The sequence below is a fragment of the Eutrigla gurnardus genome, assembly GCF_963514095.1.
Source record: "Eutrigla gurnardus genome assembly, chromosome: 3".
NCBI lineage: Eukaryota > Metazoa > Chordata > Actinopteri > Perciformes > Triglidae > Eutrigla > Eutrigla gurnardus.
In genome coordinates, this window is record NC_139917.1 from 24,390,520 (window position 1) to 24,409,261 (window position 18,742).

An 18,742-nucleotide genomic window follows, 5' to 3' on the forward strand; every position below is an offset into this window, starting at 1 on the left:
CAAGCCATCAAGCGCTTTATGTGATTTGACAGTGTGACAGTTAGCTCAATATGAAATGGGCCTGTGAGAGCAAGTTGGAGAAATTATTAGAAGAAGGGAAAAAGAGGAAGGAAAGTTAGTCATGAGTCAGCATATATATATATATATATATATATATATATATATATAATGATAAGACATCTAGGCAGAGGAGCATTCTCGAAGCGACTGCACCTTTATAACAGAGTGTGGGACGAGGGAAGATTACTTATTGCTGGGAAAGAAGCAGTAGTGATTCCAATAAGAAAACCTGGCATGGATCCATCCGAATCCAGTAGCTAAAGGCCAATAGGACAAACATCACATATAAGAAAGATAATAGAATGGATGATAACAGAAAGGTTATCACACAGGATGAAATTTAGTGATGAGTCCTGCAGTATTCTGTACACGTTTTAAAAAGGCACAAGTCAGTGTGATAAGCTTGCTATTTGTCATCAATATGATCAATGACATCTTCTTCGGGGAACTGGCGATATAGGTATGTTTTTTACCTTTGTTTTCCTCCCCCTCCACATCCGTGCAGCCCAGTCTCTAAATATGTTTAAGTCCCTTTTAAAGACTCACCTCTATTCACTTGCCTTTGGCTAGTGTCTCCTTTTATGTGCCAGTGTATATTGCCTCTGGACACTTTTTAATTGTTCTCTTTTATTGGACCTTTTAAACCTATTTTATCCTTAGCCCTTTTTATTTGTGTGCCTTTATTGATCTTTTCTGTGCCTTTTTTTGTTTACTCCTTGATTATTGCACTTTATTGTGAATGGGGGGTATCAGCTAAGCAACAACTTGGCTCCATATTCATTCACATATGGCTGCGTCCAAAATCACAAACTATGCAGTCTGGCATGAATGCAAATCTAGAATGCTGTCATGGTAACATAATGGCCGCTCCTCCTTTACCTTACGTTTCTTCATGGCAAATGAACTGTGAAATAGTTGTGACATGACAACCTACTGAAATCCTGACAGCTCAGTGTGTGTGTGTGTGTGTGTGTGTGTGTGTGTGTGTGTGTGTGTGTGTGTGTGTGTGTCTTTTTTTGGGGGGGGGACTCGTTACATTTCCGGAACAGATGGTGGCGGTAATGTACCAAGTGGATGACAACCTCCGTAAAGAAGAAGACCACGAAGAAGACCACGAAGAAGAACACGAAGAAGAAGAACAACAACAACAACACGAAGAAGAAAACCGAAACAGAGACCACAAAACCAGAACGTGAGGTTAAATCATGTGAGCTTTTATACCTTTAAGTCGGTTAATTAAATCTCCCGAGAACTGTTTTTGCTAACAAGAGACGTGTTGCTCAAATTGTAGTTCGTCATGTTTGAAATGGACGTCAACGTAAATGTCAAATTAACGTCAATGTCTATGTCAAACATAACGCTAACCGTTGTACGTAAGCTAATGTTTACGTATTTGTTTTTATGTAGCTAACTACACGCATTACAGCAACTTACACGAACAGTTCTGCGTTTAACATGGACGTAAATGCCGTTAAACCGGCTCATATTGATGCAATGAAACGTTAATCTGAACGTTTGTTGAATGTTTATCTACTTGTTTTGCTTCACGATGCACAGTTCGTTAGCTACAGGTTAGCTAAAACCACACTACTTAACTACGCTACCACAAGTGGTGTTTATAATATTTGATCTGATTGATATAAACGTACAAAAAATAAGAATAGGCAACCTTGTGATTCCACTCAACAACAATAGCTTGTTTGTACAATCGTTTTCAACACCTCCTCACACTATCACATCTCTCCATGTCTTGTCACTTGTCAAGATAATAATATTTAGGTCTCTGTTAGAATTGGCTTTTAATTTGTTCACTTTAGACTTGTACTTTTTCCACTGAACTCATATAAATCACTGGTGGTGCTCATTAGAACAGTGTGACAGTGAACCTGATCAGCAGGAGCCCGTTGAATCTTCAAGGCCCTCTCTGATCTGACAGTCAGGTTTGCTAGAATAGATACACGCCTCAAGGACAACACCCATACATGTTTCATATTACATTTCTGTAAGTTCACGTCAGAGATAACTGACTAGTAAGACTCGGTTGTGTGACGGTTCAGCCTCTGTACGGGGCAGTCCCAGTCCCAGTATGTTAACTGAAGAGTTTTCTGTTTTGTTGGGCTTCCAACAAAAGAACTGGTGGTACTTAATAATATCTCCATGTCATTTTCTTTTTGTATTGAATTCGCCAAAACAGCAGGCGATGGAGTTCCCAGAAGATTTCAACCAGCTTGAACTTCTGAACACACATGGGAACCTGATCCCCCGAGGGGCGAGCAGCCTGTGGACTGGAAGCAAGAATGAGGATGAAGAGGTGGAAGAGGAGGAGGAACACAGACAGGAGTGGTATCTAGAAAAAGAAGAAAGTCTCAAAGACACACCAGAGGTGCTCATACTGTGGGCGGTGGAAAACAATCGCGTAAGTGACGTTTTGTTCTGGCACCACTCTTTAAATGTAGGATTATTCATCCTTCTCAACTAGCGATAAATAGTGGTTCAATGGAGATGGAGATTACTTGACCAACCCATGTAGCCAAGGCTGAAAGTAGGCATGTGTAGTCTGGTACTCCATACCATTAAAAGATTCAGTGCCGGGACACCGCACCAGGGAAAACAGAAACCAGCTGCCTGCCAAAGCCCACATACAACAACCTTTCATGATTCCATTTCCAACAAGAATACACGGCGTCTGATGACCTTAGGTCATCATAAAAAACAATTACTTACCTCCACCACCAAAGGGATTTTGGCAGCTAGTCATCTATTTTTAAAAAATCTCCAAAGTAAAAGAACAGACAAAATGAGTTGTGATGTTTCATGACGTTTAATTTTATTCCAACAACACAGACAGCAGGTCGAACAAGCAACTACCAATGGTGTGTGTGCGCATTTTTATTTCCTAAACACAAACGGTGCTTTTTAACTGTTCCAACTGTCAATCAACTTAGGTGTACTTTTACTCTACTTTATGAACAAAACAAATTTTGTAATTTTTCAAGTTCACATTCACCAATTGTTCTGTGGCACCATTTAATCCTCACCCTACCAACATATTTAACACACAAGGACAACCGATTGCAAAAAAACAGTGTCATTTTAGGAAAGCTCCAGTTAATGTGCATATTGTGTAAAATGAAAACGGGTTTCTATTCATGTTATTTTTCTTTGCTCCAAGTCTGTTTCACACCACTGGGGTTGTAGCTGAAATAATATGGATAATATTGTCATAAACACCATAATTTTACCCAAGGGGCTGAATAAAGTTCTATTCATAGGAATACATCAAAGTAACACATTCATTTAATGGAATACACACATGTATCGTGTGAGGCAGTGATATTATAATTATAGTAATCTACACATTCACACTGTAATTTTCTTTTAGCCTGAATTATGTTTCTTACTTCTTCCTATTTCTTTAAAATGTAGGTTGCCCTGAAAAATATGCTGCTCTGCTAAGAGTTAACCTTTCCATGTCTGTGATTAGTCATATGCACCTGTAGTAGGACAGTTATCAACAGTTAGTTGATATCCAGACTGTAGGACTGTAGACTTCTAGTTTTTATTTCTGTAAATAGTAATGGTAATTAAGTGTGGGTATCATTTGAATTTATTTGAAACTAGCGCTGATATCAAAGCAATATTTTTTAGTACCCTACTTTAAGAATAATGGATGTTTTTCCTACCAAACCCCTTTTTCACAATAGAAGCTAAACTATGAAATGTTATTTTGTACAGACGCAAGTAGACAAAATGTTGCCGCAGTAAAATGAGTGTAGAATAGTCTAAAATAGGCAAAATTCTGATTTAAAATCAGGGTCTCTCTCTTCAAAGAATGAGTAAACAAGATTTAGACTCTGACCAGACATTCAGCGCTCACTTTTGGTAGATAGACTTCTAACTCGTTCCTTCAAACACATTTGTTCTGTACTGAGATGGAATATTTATTTTGAAGCGTGGGAAGTCACGCTCACAGGAATGCAATTAGGCCTTTCACCTTTTAGTGTCATGACAGTTTTTTTTTTGTGAAAGAGCTAAGATCAAGAAGTCACTGAGACTTAATTTCAGTTAGGCCAAAGAATCGGGAGTGAAAGATCACCCATAAATGTTTTCAGCCTGCAGCTCAGCATATTAAGACTCCCACTGTGTGTAATTCAAATTATTCACACGTTCTAATGCCACACACTTCAAACAACATCAGAGCAATTTGTCTCTGAAAGTGTTTACTGCAGTATACGGAGTAATACATGTATTCATATTGAACTGGTACAGGACGTTCGGTGTGCAAAATCTTTTAGTACTAAATCCTTTGGAGTTTTGGCAGCGCACCAGTTGTCAGCTGTAGAGGTGCTGAACTCGACTCAGTGTGCGGACTCTCTGACTTTTCCGTTAATCACAAAACTGAGCTAAGTTTACGTGTCACTCATCTGAGTCTCCGCGGCCAATTGCTAGGGGTCATTCGATGGACTCGGATATGTTAAAATTAGATTTTACAGGTTATAAAGAGAGTATTGAGCGGCGCAATCGATTGTTTTTAATTTGTATGCGTTGCCTGGTGTTAGCAGCAAGTGAGGCGGGTGAATGGAGACAACAGATTCAACATCCTTTAACTGTTTCACACATTTGTGTGGACAGAAGAGTGTGTCAGTCCCACCTCTTATCAGCTGTAGCGAGGCTGGAGCATGCCAGTTGGTTTAGACGGTTAGCCAGGTTAGACTAACTAAATGGTCCACGGTTTATGTCAAATCCTGATTTTTACACTAATTTCCAAATTCAATTTAAGAAATAAAAAAATGAATGGCTGTATTGAAAGAGGGAGCTCCTCGGTCACAAGGGTGTACACTATCCACCCCCTCTGCCTCCCTCACTCACCCCAACAAGCATTTCTAAAAACTAGCTATGACCAAAGACCAATTGTGTAAACCCCATGCAATCATTTAACACTAATGAGGGGGTTGTTTGTGTGCCTGTTTTTTGATAGTTGATATTATCTGTTTATTATGTTAAAATGAAAAGCACTTGGAGCGTAACAAATGTGTTTGTGAGAGACCGGCTTCCATGCTGATTTAGGAATAAAGTATCCAGCATTGTTCCATTAAATGGGCCTCGCACTGAGGTATTTATGTTAGAGATTGTTTATTTAATGTTGCTGAAGAGACTGATCTCTGGAAAGGGAAATAATTAAAACAACGAATCACAAGTGAAAAGCTCACGCGTTCTTTTCACGATGAAAAGTAGCAGCATATCTTCAATGCCATGCTTTGTGATACAACTTAAATTCTCAGCCCAAATGTGACACATTGAAATGTATTTTTCTGGACTGCAGCTGTGCAACAGGTTTTTTTTGCATGGTTTAATTTCACATTTGAATTTAGTAAGAAATTAATAATGTTGAAGTGGTTCATTTAATGTTCTCATTTGTGTTCTTTCAGCTTTTTCTTCTTTAGTTTAACAGACAAAATAAAAAATGTTCTGGACTATTATAAAAGTTGTGTTTATGCACAGCAGAAGCAGTGTATTAAGTCTATAATCATATATATATATAATAATAAGACAATTATGTCAAATTTGTAAACCTATAATAAAAAAAAACTCCCAAAGAAGTTATTGCAGTGCCATTTCAATCTGAAAGAAAATACACTCTTTGTGACAGCAGAACTTTCAAACAGAAGTAAAACACACGGTTGTGCCTTGCAGCGCATTGGGTTGTTAATGAATGCAGAAATATGCTGAAGAATTGAAAACCTGTGTGACTTTGCATACCACAAGACGATAAATGGCACAAAGGGAATAGTTGACAAACGGCAAACACACTTATTGAACCTTGAAACCTCAAAGGCGTAAAAGCCATGAAAGACTATATGCGCCTTGTGGATAATAAAACAATGCTTCCCTTGGAGGGAAACATCCTCCCCATCCTAATTTAATCACAATTCATACTAACTCTGTTGCCATGTAACCATTTTCCACACACTATATTTGTCGTGTGTGTGATATTTGTTTAGTTCTGTGCTGTTTTTTGCTTTCTGATTATTTCTGGTGCGGTGACTTTGCATTTAGATTAATTTAAGACGCCCTTGTGTCTTAAAATCACTTATTGGGTAGAGTGTTCTGTCCCCCTCTTTCTCAAGGAGGTCCTGTAATTGTAGTTTGTACTCATTATTTCTTTCTAGTGAGGCATTTTGACAATGTAAAAGTGTCTTCTCGGCTGTGTCCTGCCAATATAACCCAAAGATACCCTTAGAGATTTCAACATCTATCACCAAAAATTAAATCAATTGGGGCGGGAGGTCTGGCACTGACTCTCTATCAGCTCATAATCAAATTGGTAGTGGAGATATTTGTGAATTTGAAAGCTTTAATTACAAAGTCTTAGTTCTACATTTTTTTTATATATTATATATATATTTGTTTCACCCCAAGAAATGGAAAAGTATGATTTTGTATTTTTGCGGTGTATATATATTATATTTATGGTGGTGTTAGATTGCTGCTAGCCTGCCCCGTTAATAGCCTACAGGTGCATGGCTCAAGCACAAGGCAGTTTTCTTTTTGACTGCGATAATAATGTTAAACGAAGCATGATGCTGTGATGCTGTGATGCTGTGGCACCAAGCACAGGCCCGCAGACTAAATGCTTTCAAAAGCTTCAAGGTTCTATGATATCCCCCTGGTGGATATGACCATAGGACGATATGACCTACACCTACTTTCAACAAAGGTTCAAGCATCCATCTTTGCCAGAAGGTCACTCTTCAGAAGTATTTATAATACAGCCTTCATACAGATAAAGGAAGTAATTGTGCTTTTAAGTACTGAATTATAGATAGAATAGAAGATAATTAAGTTGAATAGTTTTGTAGGCTGTTACCAAAATAAAAGGCTGGTAGTAAGTAATCAGTTGTTGTTACAATTACAGGACTTACTCAAGTAAAACATAATTATCTCATGGGCCTATGAGTTTGTTTCCTGACCCTTAGCATTTCTGCATTTTCCCTTAGCTCTCAACAGTCCAGAGGCTGTTAAAGGTTGATCCCTTGCTGGTGCACTGCTGTGACGAGGACGGATACACGCCACTGCACCGTGCAGCGTACAGTGGCCATGTTGATGTGGTTTCTGCTTTAATAGCCAATGGGGCTACGGTTAACCCTCGCACCATCGATGGCTGGACGCCCCTCCACAGCGCCTGCCACTGGAGCCGGGTTGCCGTGGCGAGTTTTCTCCTGCAGCATGGAGCCGAACTGAACGCCCAGACCAACGGCGGGCTCACACCACTACACCTGGCCGCCTCCAACACGAACTCCTTTAGGACAGACTCTCCTCATACGCTAGAGCTCCTCCTCTCTCAGCGAAACCTGAAGCCGTGGCTTCGTAGCAGCAGCGGGGAGACGGCCAGCGAGGTGGCCAGGTGTACGGGCCCACATCACGTCTTGTTCGAGATGGTCGAAGACTGTGTCAATGTGGGGCCATCTCATGAATGAAAAACACGGCTGCAGATGCTTTTACCCTCTTCTTGAGGAACATGAACATTTATTTCACAGATGTTACGCACATGGAAGACATGAGGTTTGATCAGTTTGACCAGTTACCATTCATTACTTTTTCTTGTGATATGTGTGACCCCTTGACTGCCACTAAAAGCTTGATGATCATGGTCTAGAGGCAATGTATCTTTTCTGTTGAAACATCAGAATAAATGAATGTTTGTAATAATATTCTATTGATACTTTGCATCACTGATATTTAAAATCTAATGCAGTCTTGTTTCTCTCATATTTCAGTGTCTCTGAGTCAATATTACAGTTTGTTTCAGGGAATCCACAAGAAGTGACTGAGTGGGTTTTTAGGACACATATTTAGCTTTATCTATGTAGAAGTCAAAAGAAAGCTAAAGGGATATTTGTTTATTGGTATAAGTCAGTCATTTGATTCATATCCAGCCACCTACTGTGGGACCTCTCTTAAACTAGACCTTCTCATGGTTTCTTTCGCTGGCATCACTATTATTTTCTGTACTTATTTTTATTGGGTAACCTCTTCACCGATTACTAAAATAACCCTTTGAAAGTCCCTCGTCTAGTCCAGTGAGCCAGAGGTTGAGCAACATATGCAGCAGCTACACGCCTTCAAAGTGACTTCTTTGAGACAAATAATGTTTTACTGCATGTGGCTTCAATTTGAAATGTATTTTTTTCTATTAATAGGTTGTCTGTGTGGTTTAACAAAAAAAAAAATAGAAGAAAACAGTGAGAAATCGCAAGTTCTCATACCTCTTAAGTTCTCATTAATATTAATATTATCTGTTAACATTGTCATTGTGTGATGTAATGCCGACATAGGAAAGTAACTCAAAGCGCTGCTGTTGACTTAACAGTCTACAGCCACTGACACTGCTTCATTGCCTTATGTTTGCTTTTACCCCTATAGATATCTGTGTATACAGCTCCTGAAACATTCCCTTTATAGATGTATTGGAGGCTCCAAGCTTTGAGATCATCTTTTAAAATTATGAACATACAGAGAGCCGTCAGTCCAATTACAGTCTTTCTCATGCTGTGACAGGAGGCTGCCTACTGACTCTGTGCCCACCTTAGGAAAGCCTTCAGAGGGTTCAACGGTTACTCATTCACTTCTGTCCATCAGGTCAATGAAAAGTCTGACCCCGTTGAGACTTTAATTAAAAGTTGCTGCATAGTTGGCTTGACCTTTGATCCAAAAAAATAGACTTTATCTTTATGTCATTTGGATTGTCAGTGGCTGCTGTGACCTGGATTTCAATGTATTATGGTCAGAGGTGGGAAATAAAAAAAAACTTACTCTACTTAAGTAGAAGTATCAGGTATCTGTAATTTACTTGAGTATTGTTATTTTAATATTATTCATATGACGCATGATTCAGTTAGCCTTGTAAAAAACAAAAACAAACGTCATTCATAGGGATACTTTTTTCTTTGAGTACATTTCACAACCTGTACTGTTTCACTTTTACTTGAATAAAGAAGTAGAATCGGTACTACTAGTCTTTTTGAACACAAGTATCTGTACTTCTACTTGAGTTTAAAATGTCTGTCGACACCTCTGATTATGGTGAATTTATAATGGTAAATTACCTGCATTTATAAGTCAGGATTGTCCTGATTGTGCACTTGTGGGTAGTAAAAGTAAAATACTGTATAAAATACTATAATAATTAAAGATACCTGAAAATTAGGTGTAAGTTAGTACAGTAAGTTAGTACTACTTCCCACATTTGTAAATCAGACACAGTACAGAGTAGATGCAAAAAATACACGTTTAATGTTTTACTATTACACATCATTAATTAACATTCATGTTGCTGATGCATTTGAGACAGATGAGGGGATTACCAGAATACAGATATTTTTCAGTTATGATTTCTAGAAAATGCAAATGAATTATCATTAATATTGGTACTGATGATTGGGAAAGTGGAGTTAGTGTCCAATTGCCAATTGAATCCCTTTCAGTTAGTCCCAGACTGATTGGTAGCACCCTCTTTTTTTTTTTTAATCAAAAAAATGAATCCATGAAGTTATGGATCTGGGATTAAAAGGAATAGATGCTCAATTTTAGGACAATTTCCACCTTGATGACAGATTTCTGATCTATTAATTTGGGGAAAATGCATAAGAAGACTTAATTTGAATATTTTATTTAAATATTTTGGAATTAAGTAGATGCAATTTCCCACAGTTAAAGTGTAAGTGTAAACCCTTATCAAATTCGCTACAGGACATCTGAGTCTCAATCTTGTCATATTTTAACTAGATGCAACAAACGACTGCAGATGGGTAAATAAGATCATATATATATATATATATATATATATATATATATATATATATATATATATAAAGATTCAAAGATATTCATTTCTCAAATGATGAGATGTGGAGTGCGTCCCCTCTTGACCCCTCTGACGCAACAGGGCTGGGAGGAGATGCACTGAATGTCCTCAGCTCTTTGAAAATAAAGTTTTAGGTACATTAACAGAAGATGACTAACATACGCAAGCTTCAAATAAAATGGAAGGGCTACTGACTATCCTTTTCTTGAGCTCACGCAGAGAAATATGCCAAATTAACCTGACTGACATGTGCAGTTGGACTATGCTGCTTCTGCTGTTCAACAGGTGAAAGTATATTTATATTCTCTCCGATCCATTAGTGTCCAAATGTGCATCAGTAGTTGGAGATCTGGATGTGTTATAATAACATAACAGAATACAAAACATCAGATATTATTATAATACATATTAATTAGAAAAATAAATGCAACATTCATGGGAAGTTAGTGAGCATAAATGCCGGTTGTTAGCATCGTAATAATCGACTTTAAAACAAGCAAATTTGCTTCTTTATAAAGTCGCAAAAAAATTTTTTGTCTCGGAATATTGCTCACCTCTCTTGGCTCCATTTTTTTTCCTACCGTGGCCCTAATACGTCGTTGTAGTATTCTTATGTGATGTATTGTGATAATGATGATATTTTGTCATTGCTCTTTTGTTTTTTGTCAATCGGTTCTGCTACAATTAACCGTAAATACAACATTGACACATTACCACTATGTAACATTGTTATGGCAACGAATTAGCAGTCCCTCACCCGGCAGACGTGCAGCAACATGATTATTAATTTGGGGTCATGTTTCTGGCCACTTTTTCTTTTCTTGAGCGCAATTAAAACAGAGAGTTGGAGACTAATTTGCATCTGTTGTCCTTGGGTAGACAACATTTAAAAGTAGGATCCGGTTGACTGCCCTTCCGAGAAGAACAGGGGCAGCAATCGAGTCCCAGAACAACATGCGTTGCCATCCGAGCGACAAAGCCTTCGAGCAGCAGTTGTATTACGATGAGAGCAAAGGAGGAAGTCGGGCGACGTTGTGACACAAAGTGCACGTAATGAGCAGGTCTGGGTCAACAAAACAGCCGACATCCAACAGTGGAAGTATTTCAGTGTGACAGTGATCAAGTGTTATCACTGTAACCACACTGAAGGAGGTCCCTTATTCTTAATGGAGACCTCAAGCAATACATGGTTCTCCTACCTTCGTAGAATAGGTAACCTAAACCACAATATTTCACTGAACCTAACCAAGTTGTTTCAGTGTCTTAATTAAACCAAACTGTCATATCATAAAATAGATTTTTTTTAATTGTAACACTCTGACTGCAAAGGGCACGAGATGTGAGGATAGCCAACAAATCTGAATCGTGTATTTGATAAGGCAAATGGCAAATCATGTAATTATTTACCGTGGGGAGTGTTGAATGCTTTAACATTTAATCAGTCAGCCACCTGGTGAATCTGAACCGAAACCCTCAACTCATTAAGCATTTAACGGTTATCATGTTGACGATCCCGGACCTGGTACCAAAAGTGAGAGTTGAGATAAAGCAGGCAGTGGAAATGAAGCAATAGTCATTCAAGCTTCTGTTCACTCTTATTCCTCCTCACTCAAGCAAGTCAGATTTATTCTTAAAACGTACCTTCTTCTTGGCCTGCAATTTTCTCAGATCAATAACTGCAGATAAGTGACGGCATAATTGTCCTCATTCTTAAGAGTCGTCTTTATTATTATTTTTCAGCCAATCAAACACAAATCAAACAGCAATCATGATGTAATCATTTAAAGTACAGAGACAGCAGAGGCATCTTTACACTTCAGGTCTAAACTCTAATACAGTCCTCACTGAGATTGGCCAAATGTGTTTGTTTTTTGAATTTTTATTCCAAGATACAATTTAATAATGTTCTAGAGTTAAAATGTGTTGAAACAGGCCTGTAGTTAAATCCTGATACACACAACCTGAGCATGGGCATGTTTTTCCATATACATGTTCAGTGTTTAAAGTACACCATATTTAGTATTCAGTCGGTTGGTACAGCATTTACACTGTCAGTTTTCAGAGGGATTATATTGCACCACGTGTCCATGACCTCTTTTAATTGCTTCCACCTGAAAATCACCTCATCTTACTGAGGTCACTGAGGTTTTATTTGTGGCTGGATACATTTTGTATCTGTCTTGATAAAGTTTGTGGGGCAACTTTATATGATTTTGCAAACAACACACATTTCGATAAGGAAAATTGTATTCATTCAATTGCATCTCTGATGGACAGGTATACTCATAGAGTCCAATCACCAAAGTCCAGACATTTTTATCATTTATTTTGTTATAGTAAACAATTATTATTTTCACGTCAATCCTCCTGATTGAATTCTCTCTGGTCAACAAATCATTCCACTTCATGCTCTAACAAGTTTATTAAAACATGATGGATTCAAGCCAAAACCTCTAAGAATTACAATTATAATTGTGAATCCCAGCTTCCAAAATAGTTCGTTTGAAAGGCAATTTTGGATTAATGGAATTGATTGACATGTTTGTAAAATATCTGCAAATCGGCATTCTTGAAAAGATTTAGAGGAGAAGATTGATGTCTGTTTACTGTCTGTTGACAGCGGCGTGGCTAAACTTAGCTTAGCATCAAGAAAGGAAAACAGGGATATGGCTATCTAAGCCCTGTCCCTATTTAACACCTTCATACTCCACAATTAATATCATTTTATATTCATGCATTTATCTGAAGTTTACGGTGGCCCTGACAACTCAACGCACTGCAAATTAATAAATAAATATGCCAATTAAGAAGAATAAAACCCGCTTCTTAACTGCTGGGTTAGGTGGTGGGGTTAAGCCCCAAAGTGAGCATCAACCTTGGTCCTGAAGGCAAAACAAAGCCAGTCCTGTGTTTCCCGACCATGGGATTTCACCATAAAAAGGGAAATGCTAATGTTTTTTTTCCGCTGGATAGCTCTGTCGTATAGGAATGAGGAGGTAGGGATATATTTAATCAAGCAATTACAATTATACTGCAGGCGACATAATTGGCTAGTTGATTAAGCAAGAGGGAGAAAGGTCTGTGTTGTGAATGTAAATCTCACAGTGAGATGAGGATGAAGAGGAGCCTCAGGGGGAGAAGACAGCGGTGGCTTTGTCATGGCTCATTGGATTGTGCCGAGAACGCTGGTTAAATGCCAGTAGGAAGGAAAATCTATAGAGGTCTTTGTCATTCTTCCTTCAGGCTTTCTTTGTCAAGGTACAAATGTGAAACGCCTTACCTCCTTGAAATCCATAAATCAGACAAATCTTCCCTCAGGGTCCTCTTGCAAGCTTTTTCCCACAAAAATATCACCTGAGGACTCTGAAATAAGTCAAACACATTCTCCTATATTGTTATTGTTGTTATTATCTCTGCCTAGGTACATCAACAAAGCAATCACTTAACCTGCTGTTACTTTCCGTAAGTAGTAACACAGCTGAGTACATCGCTGGCCCCCCTCCTATCCACTGCAAGGTGAGGGAAAACCATATCGCTCCAGATTCTAGTCTTCAGTCTCTTCACCATTATAACTGCTCCTATGAACAAACTCATACACATCACACACAATACCTCCAGAATTATTGGCCTCCCCACCCCCAACCTCTCAGACCTCAAAAACCATTACCCTCAGTGCACACGCCATACACATGCACATGACCCCAGGCACGACCCTCCATCTGGTTGTTGATCCAGACCCCAGGCCTGGAAATGGCATGCTGTGGCTGGATTCTGCCCCCCCCCCCCCCCACACACACACACACACACACACACACACACACACACACACACACACACACACAGTAAGTGTCATGTGAATAGGTGATGTGTTGGTGTGTTTGTATAAAATATTTTCAATATTTTACAGAGATAGTAAATACACAACAAATGTATTATTTGCATTTGACTTTTGGTCTCAATAAGGATAATTAAATGATTAAAACTGATTTTGTCAGTGTCTCAGTTCTTTTCTTTTCCAGTCCAGAAAGGTGACCCTAACCCTAAAATCTGGGCTTAACATCTTCCATCTTCTTTTACCAATAACTTGTGATTTCTTCTACTGTTATTCAGCTCTTGTTAGTATGTCATTCTGCCCTTTCAATTACAGTCTGTTTGAACCATTATGCAGTTTAGTTCTCCATGTACAGAACAAGATACATTTTTTTTTTATAAAAAAAGACAAAATTTCTGCTTGTAAAGAGGAACAGAACAGAACAGTCCTCTCAATCATCTGACTGACCAAACAAGTTTTTGTGGCAGGAGATTCCAAATGGATGTGAATGCTAATTCTAATACTTTTGTTCTTTTACTTGCAACATGAAGTATTTTTACACTGTGAGAATGTTACTTTCCTTAACATTTGAGTACTTCTTCAACCACTGCTGAGGTCATGTGACTCACCCTATGCTGCTGTCTTTGAACATGTAAGTTCTATGTTGTTGTGTTGATGCGTGTTCATGATGCAGAAGCCATAGGTGGAATATGTATGTTGTTTATAAGTGCACATAAACAGAGTATAAAAATCAATCATATAACTACTCAATTCCTTAACTAAATCAATGTGTTTTTGCGCAGCAATGCCAAAAGTTCATGCAATGCCGTCTGCCCTTTCTAAATAGAGATTAATTTACTCAGGATTGGGGAGACTTAATTAAATGTATACAATAAAGGTTATTATAGTCACAAAGCTGCGCTAAAAGCACTTCAGACCCCATTTACACAGAAGGCGTACTCCTCCAGACTGTGAGTCACAGAGTCGTGACTCAGTCATCTCATATAAAAACTGCAGGTTAAGTTACTGTTTGACATGACATAGGAAAAATGATTTAGTTAGTTGGGTGTACAGAATCTAATTGCCTAAGGTTGCTGTATACAATCAGTTTATGTTGCTTGTTTGACCACAGTATTTGTCAAGGTGTGTGTGTGTGTGTGTGTGTGTGTGTGTGTGTTTGAGTTTATCTGGGTGTATGTCAGTTCACTCTTTCTCAACTGACATACAGTACCTCAGGAGCCCCTTTCAGTGATAGAATATCACATTTAATTGTGTTTTTGTTTCAGTGGGGCGTGTTCAGAAACCGAGCTTGAGCAGATGTAAAAGCTGATTGTAAAAATTCAAGATAACCAAGGAGTGCCACATGATGCTATCTCTTAATTTACTGAGGGAATATGAGAGACCTGCAGAATATTTTGCACATCCCTTAAGGTGCTCAGTGTGAGTCTAAAGCGGTAGTGGGGGTGATAAAATATTCCGAACCTGCAGGAAGTCACTGGAGCAAAGCTGCTTTGAAGCTCCTGAGACTGGAGACCAGAGATGAAAACCCTTCCTGAACTGCAACCCTGATATAAAATATACCCTATATAAAAAATACCAGATGCATGGTATTTTTGACAATTATTATTAATGGTATTTTTGACTGACGTATGTAGCACAGCAGCAGTCATTTTGCTCTTTCAGTTGAGCTAGTGAGAGTTAATGAGAAAAACAAACAACAAAACATGTTATAGATTTTGTTATTGCACAGCTCTCAATTATTGGTTTAACCAGCATGAGATAACAATTTTGCAAAGTGTGTCTGATCATCCTGGGGGGGCGAGCCAGCGATAAGGATAAACAGTAATCAAGTGTGGGGAGAAAAGATGAAAATGCCATATTAATCAACTACGAAGCTTCAAATGACGTGATAGAAGCTATAGAGTAAACACATTTTCTTAAAGAGGTACATTTCCATCACTCCATCGTCTTCCGCTTATCCTGTACTGGGGGGGGGGGGGGGGCAATCCCAACTGATATTGGGCGAAGGCAGGGTACCAGTCTATCACAGGTACATTTTCTAAATGCAATAAAGGGCAAGAGGCCAAGTTGCACTTCAATCTCGTCAAATCTTGTTGTTACTGATGATGTTGTTGCTGTTGTGCAGTGAATATGTACTGTCTTGTAAATGTGTTTTTATACAACAGTTTTAATTTTCTCAACAGAGATGGTATTCTTTGTTTCCTGCCCAGGGACTACAGATGTAAATTAGCTCATAGCTAACTCTGGTTCAGCTAAGACGCTGTGCACTCTCCCTGTTAAGTAAACAAATAAATGAAATAAGTAAATGCAAGAAAGTTACAAGGAAAAGTTTGGTAAATATACCTTTTTGTATTCTTGACAATATTTTGGTCAATGCCAAGCTGGTTAGCTTGGCTTAACATTATGACTGAAAGCTAGGGGGAAACAGCTAACCTGACCCTGTCCAAAGCTAACCTGTCTGGCATAGAACCCCCCCCCCCCCCCCCCCATTTTGGTCTTTGTATACCTTAATAAACAACATAAAACTTGTTAATAAGTGAACTTTAAAGAAGCTAGTAGGTTGATCCTGTCACCTCTCGGCAGAGCAAGGTGAGCTGTTTTCCCCTGTCTTTATGCTAAGCTAAGCTAACTGCTTGTTGTAGCTTCATATTTAGCCTACTGAACAGACATGAAAGTGGTATTGATCTTCTCATATAACTCGGCAAGAAAGCGAATAAACATGACTTTACCTGCCATTGAGAACCTTCTCTCAAAACACTGTTGTCTTTTCTCCATGTGCCCCCATAACTAAAGGCCTTTCATAGACCTTTTTCTGTTTGTTCTACCTAAACATGCCTGAAGAAAAAAATCATCTTCCCTTCCCTCTGCGTATGTGTGTACACCCAAAGAGTTCTGTTTTCTATGTCTTCATATTTATTTGACTTAAAGCCACATAAGCTTAAAATAGTATGCTTTATCATGTGCCTGCATTGATCCATTTCTTTACCAAGGTCGGATCAAGGGTCCAATCCTAATCCCAGCATGCACCAGGTGAGAAGTAGTGGGATACTCTGGGTCGCAAGTTCCATCAAAGGCCAAACCGCATCCATACCATACAAAATAACACGTTCATGGTTATAGATTAGATGGATTACTGTGTGTTTGGACTTGGAGAGAACATACAAAGTATCAATGGAAAAATGACTTACACACTAGGCAAAATGTGCTTCAGAGGGCTCTGATTATTTTTTAATCAAGGAATTATTATGTTTTGTTGACTGACACAGCATGCTTATTATTGTGCTTTGATACATGTGGACTGAATCAATGACAAAACAAACGTCTGGCTCTGTAAGAGGGAAGAAGAAAAATACCTGCCAGCATGCCGATTAGGTTCACAGAGTCAGTTACCACGGTTACTGACCCAGAATTTAAGTTGCCTCTCTTTCTGAAACTGCAATCCACTGGCCCTTTATTTGTCTTTGTCGAGTGCCTCATTTGTGTTTTGTTACAACCCATGTTCCTTGTTAACCAAATAACATTATTTAACCAATTCCATCTGGTTTTATGTTGCTTCTCCTTCGAGCTGGGTCGCTTCACAACTGATGACACTCTCGTCAGCCTAAGCAGTACTTTACTGTGTTTGGTGGTAATTGGTGGTGTACTAAACTCACATTTGATTGATTTGTTAATATCACCATGTCATTGTGTGATGTAATGCCGACATAGGAAAGTAACTCAACGTGCTGCTGTCGACTTAACAGTCTGCAGCCACTGACACTGCTTCATTGCCTTATGTTTGCTTTTACCCCTATAGATATCTGTGTATACAGCTCCTGGAACATTCCCTTTATAGATGTATTGGAGGCTCCAAGCTTTGAGATCATCTGTTAAAATGTTGAACATACAGAGAGCAGTAAGTCCAATTACAGCCTTTCACATGCTGTGACAGGAGGCTGCTGACGTGCTCTGTGCCCACCTCAGAAAAGCCTTCAGAGGGTTCAACGGTTACTCATTCACTTGTGTGCATCAGGTCAATGAAAAGTCTGACCCTGTTGAGACTTTAAATGAAGCCAGAGTTGCTGTGCTTGACCCAAAATATAGACTCTTGATGTGCATCATCACAAGCTGTTGTGCTCTTGATGTTACTGTACAATGCTGAATGTATAATGGTAAATGGATTGCATACATGAATGCATTTATATGTATTCAGGTTTGTCCTGAGAGCAGTGAGTTGCTTTGGGGCTTCTTGCTCAAGGACACAATGACAAGCTTTAGGGATTCACCTTCAATAACTAGACCAGAGTTATATCTTCCTCCTCCTATGTGCCGAAGAGTGTTACACAACACACTTCAGGGTGACGATGCAAGAAATGTGAAATGTCAAGTTTTTTTTAAAGTAGTACAGCAGTCTTAAAGTGGTTGCAGTCCTGACTTTAATGGGTAATTATCAACCTACACTTTCTTTCTTTGTCATTATGACATGAGGTTCATTTTGTGCCTTTACTACCATCTTCTGGACCAAAAGTAAAGTAGCAGCCTGTTCTTTAATTTTCTACATTATTATTATTGTTATTATTGTTGTTGTTATTATTCATAATAATAATACAATTGCTTGGTTTTCATAATAAAAATATTTTGTATAGCAAAATACAGAAAAAGTGGTGAAACTGATCAGTATTTTATCCTCTTATAATGTTTAAACCAGACACTCGCAATGTATGCTCTATATAAGTTGCTTCAACTTATAATAAGAAGTATGATAAATAAATAAATAAAAATAAAGCTTGAATAACAAGCAAACACCATTCCAACTTTCACACCTTTATTTATAGGTATTTATTATTAGTATTATTTTATTATTAGGAAGGCCATGTTTTTTAATTACTGTAACATGATACATCCATACATCATATAATTAAACTCAAAACCGTTAGGAAATTAGGGAAGCTTTCATAAACATTTTTAATTAATTTAAATTAATTTAAATGCTAATGCTATTATGG

At 38.3% G+C, this 18,742-nt stretch overlaps 1 protein-coding gene across 3 annotated transcripts; it reads left to right on the forward strand.

Annotated features, from left to right (window-relative positions):
- The first annotated feature begins 1,151 nt into the window (after positions 1 to 1,151).
- Positions 1,152 to 13,718, forward strand: ankrd49 (ankyrin repeat domain 49). 3 transcript variants are annotated; one of them, XR_014596813.1, is made up of 4 exons: positions 1,163 to 1,267; positions 2,255 to 2,476; positions 7,059 to 7,623; positions 13,396 to 13,718. XR_014596813.1 is itself a non-coding variant. In XM_084005235.1 (3 exons), exons 2-3 carry the CDS (start codon positions 2,261 to 2,263, stop codon positions 7,536 to 7,538), a joined length of 696 nt encoding a protein of 231 aa, XP_083861361.1. In that variant the 5' UTR covers positions 1,152 to 1,252; positions 2,255 to 2,260; the 3' UTR covers positions 7,539 to 9,044. The 3 variants fall into 3 exon arrangements, 2 of the variants coding, with proteins under 2 accessions (XP_083861361.1, XP_083861360.1); XM_084005235.1 differs by lacking the exon at positions 13,396 to 13,718 and having other exon boundaries at positions 1,152 to 1,252; positions 7,059 to 9,044; XM_084005234.1 differs by lacking the exon at positions 13,396 to 13,718 and having other exon boundaries at positions 7,059 to 9,044.
- The last annotated feature ends 5,024 nt before the right edge of the window (positions 13,719 to 18,742 follow it).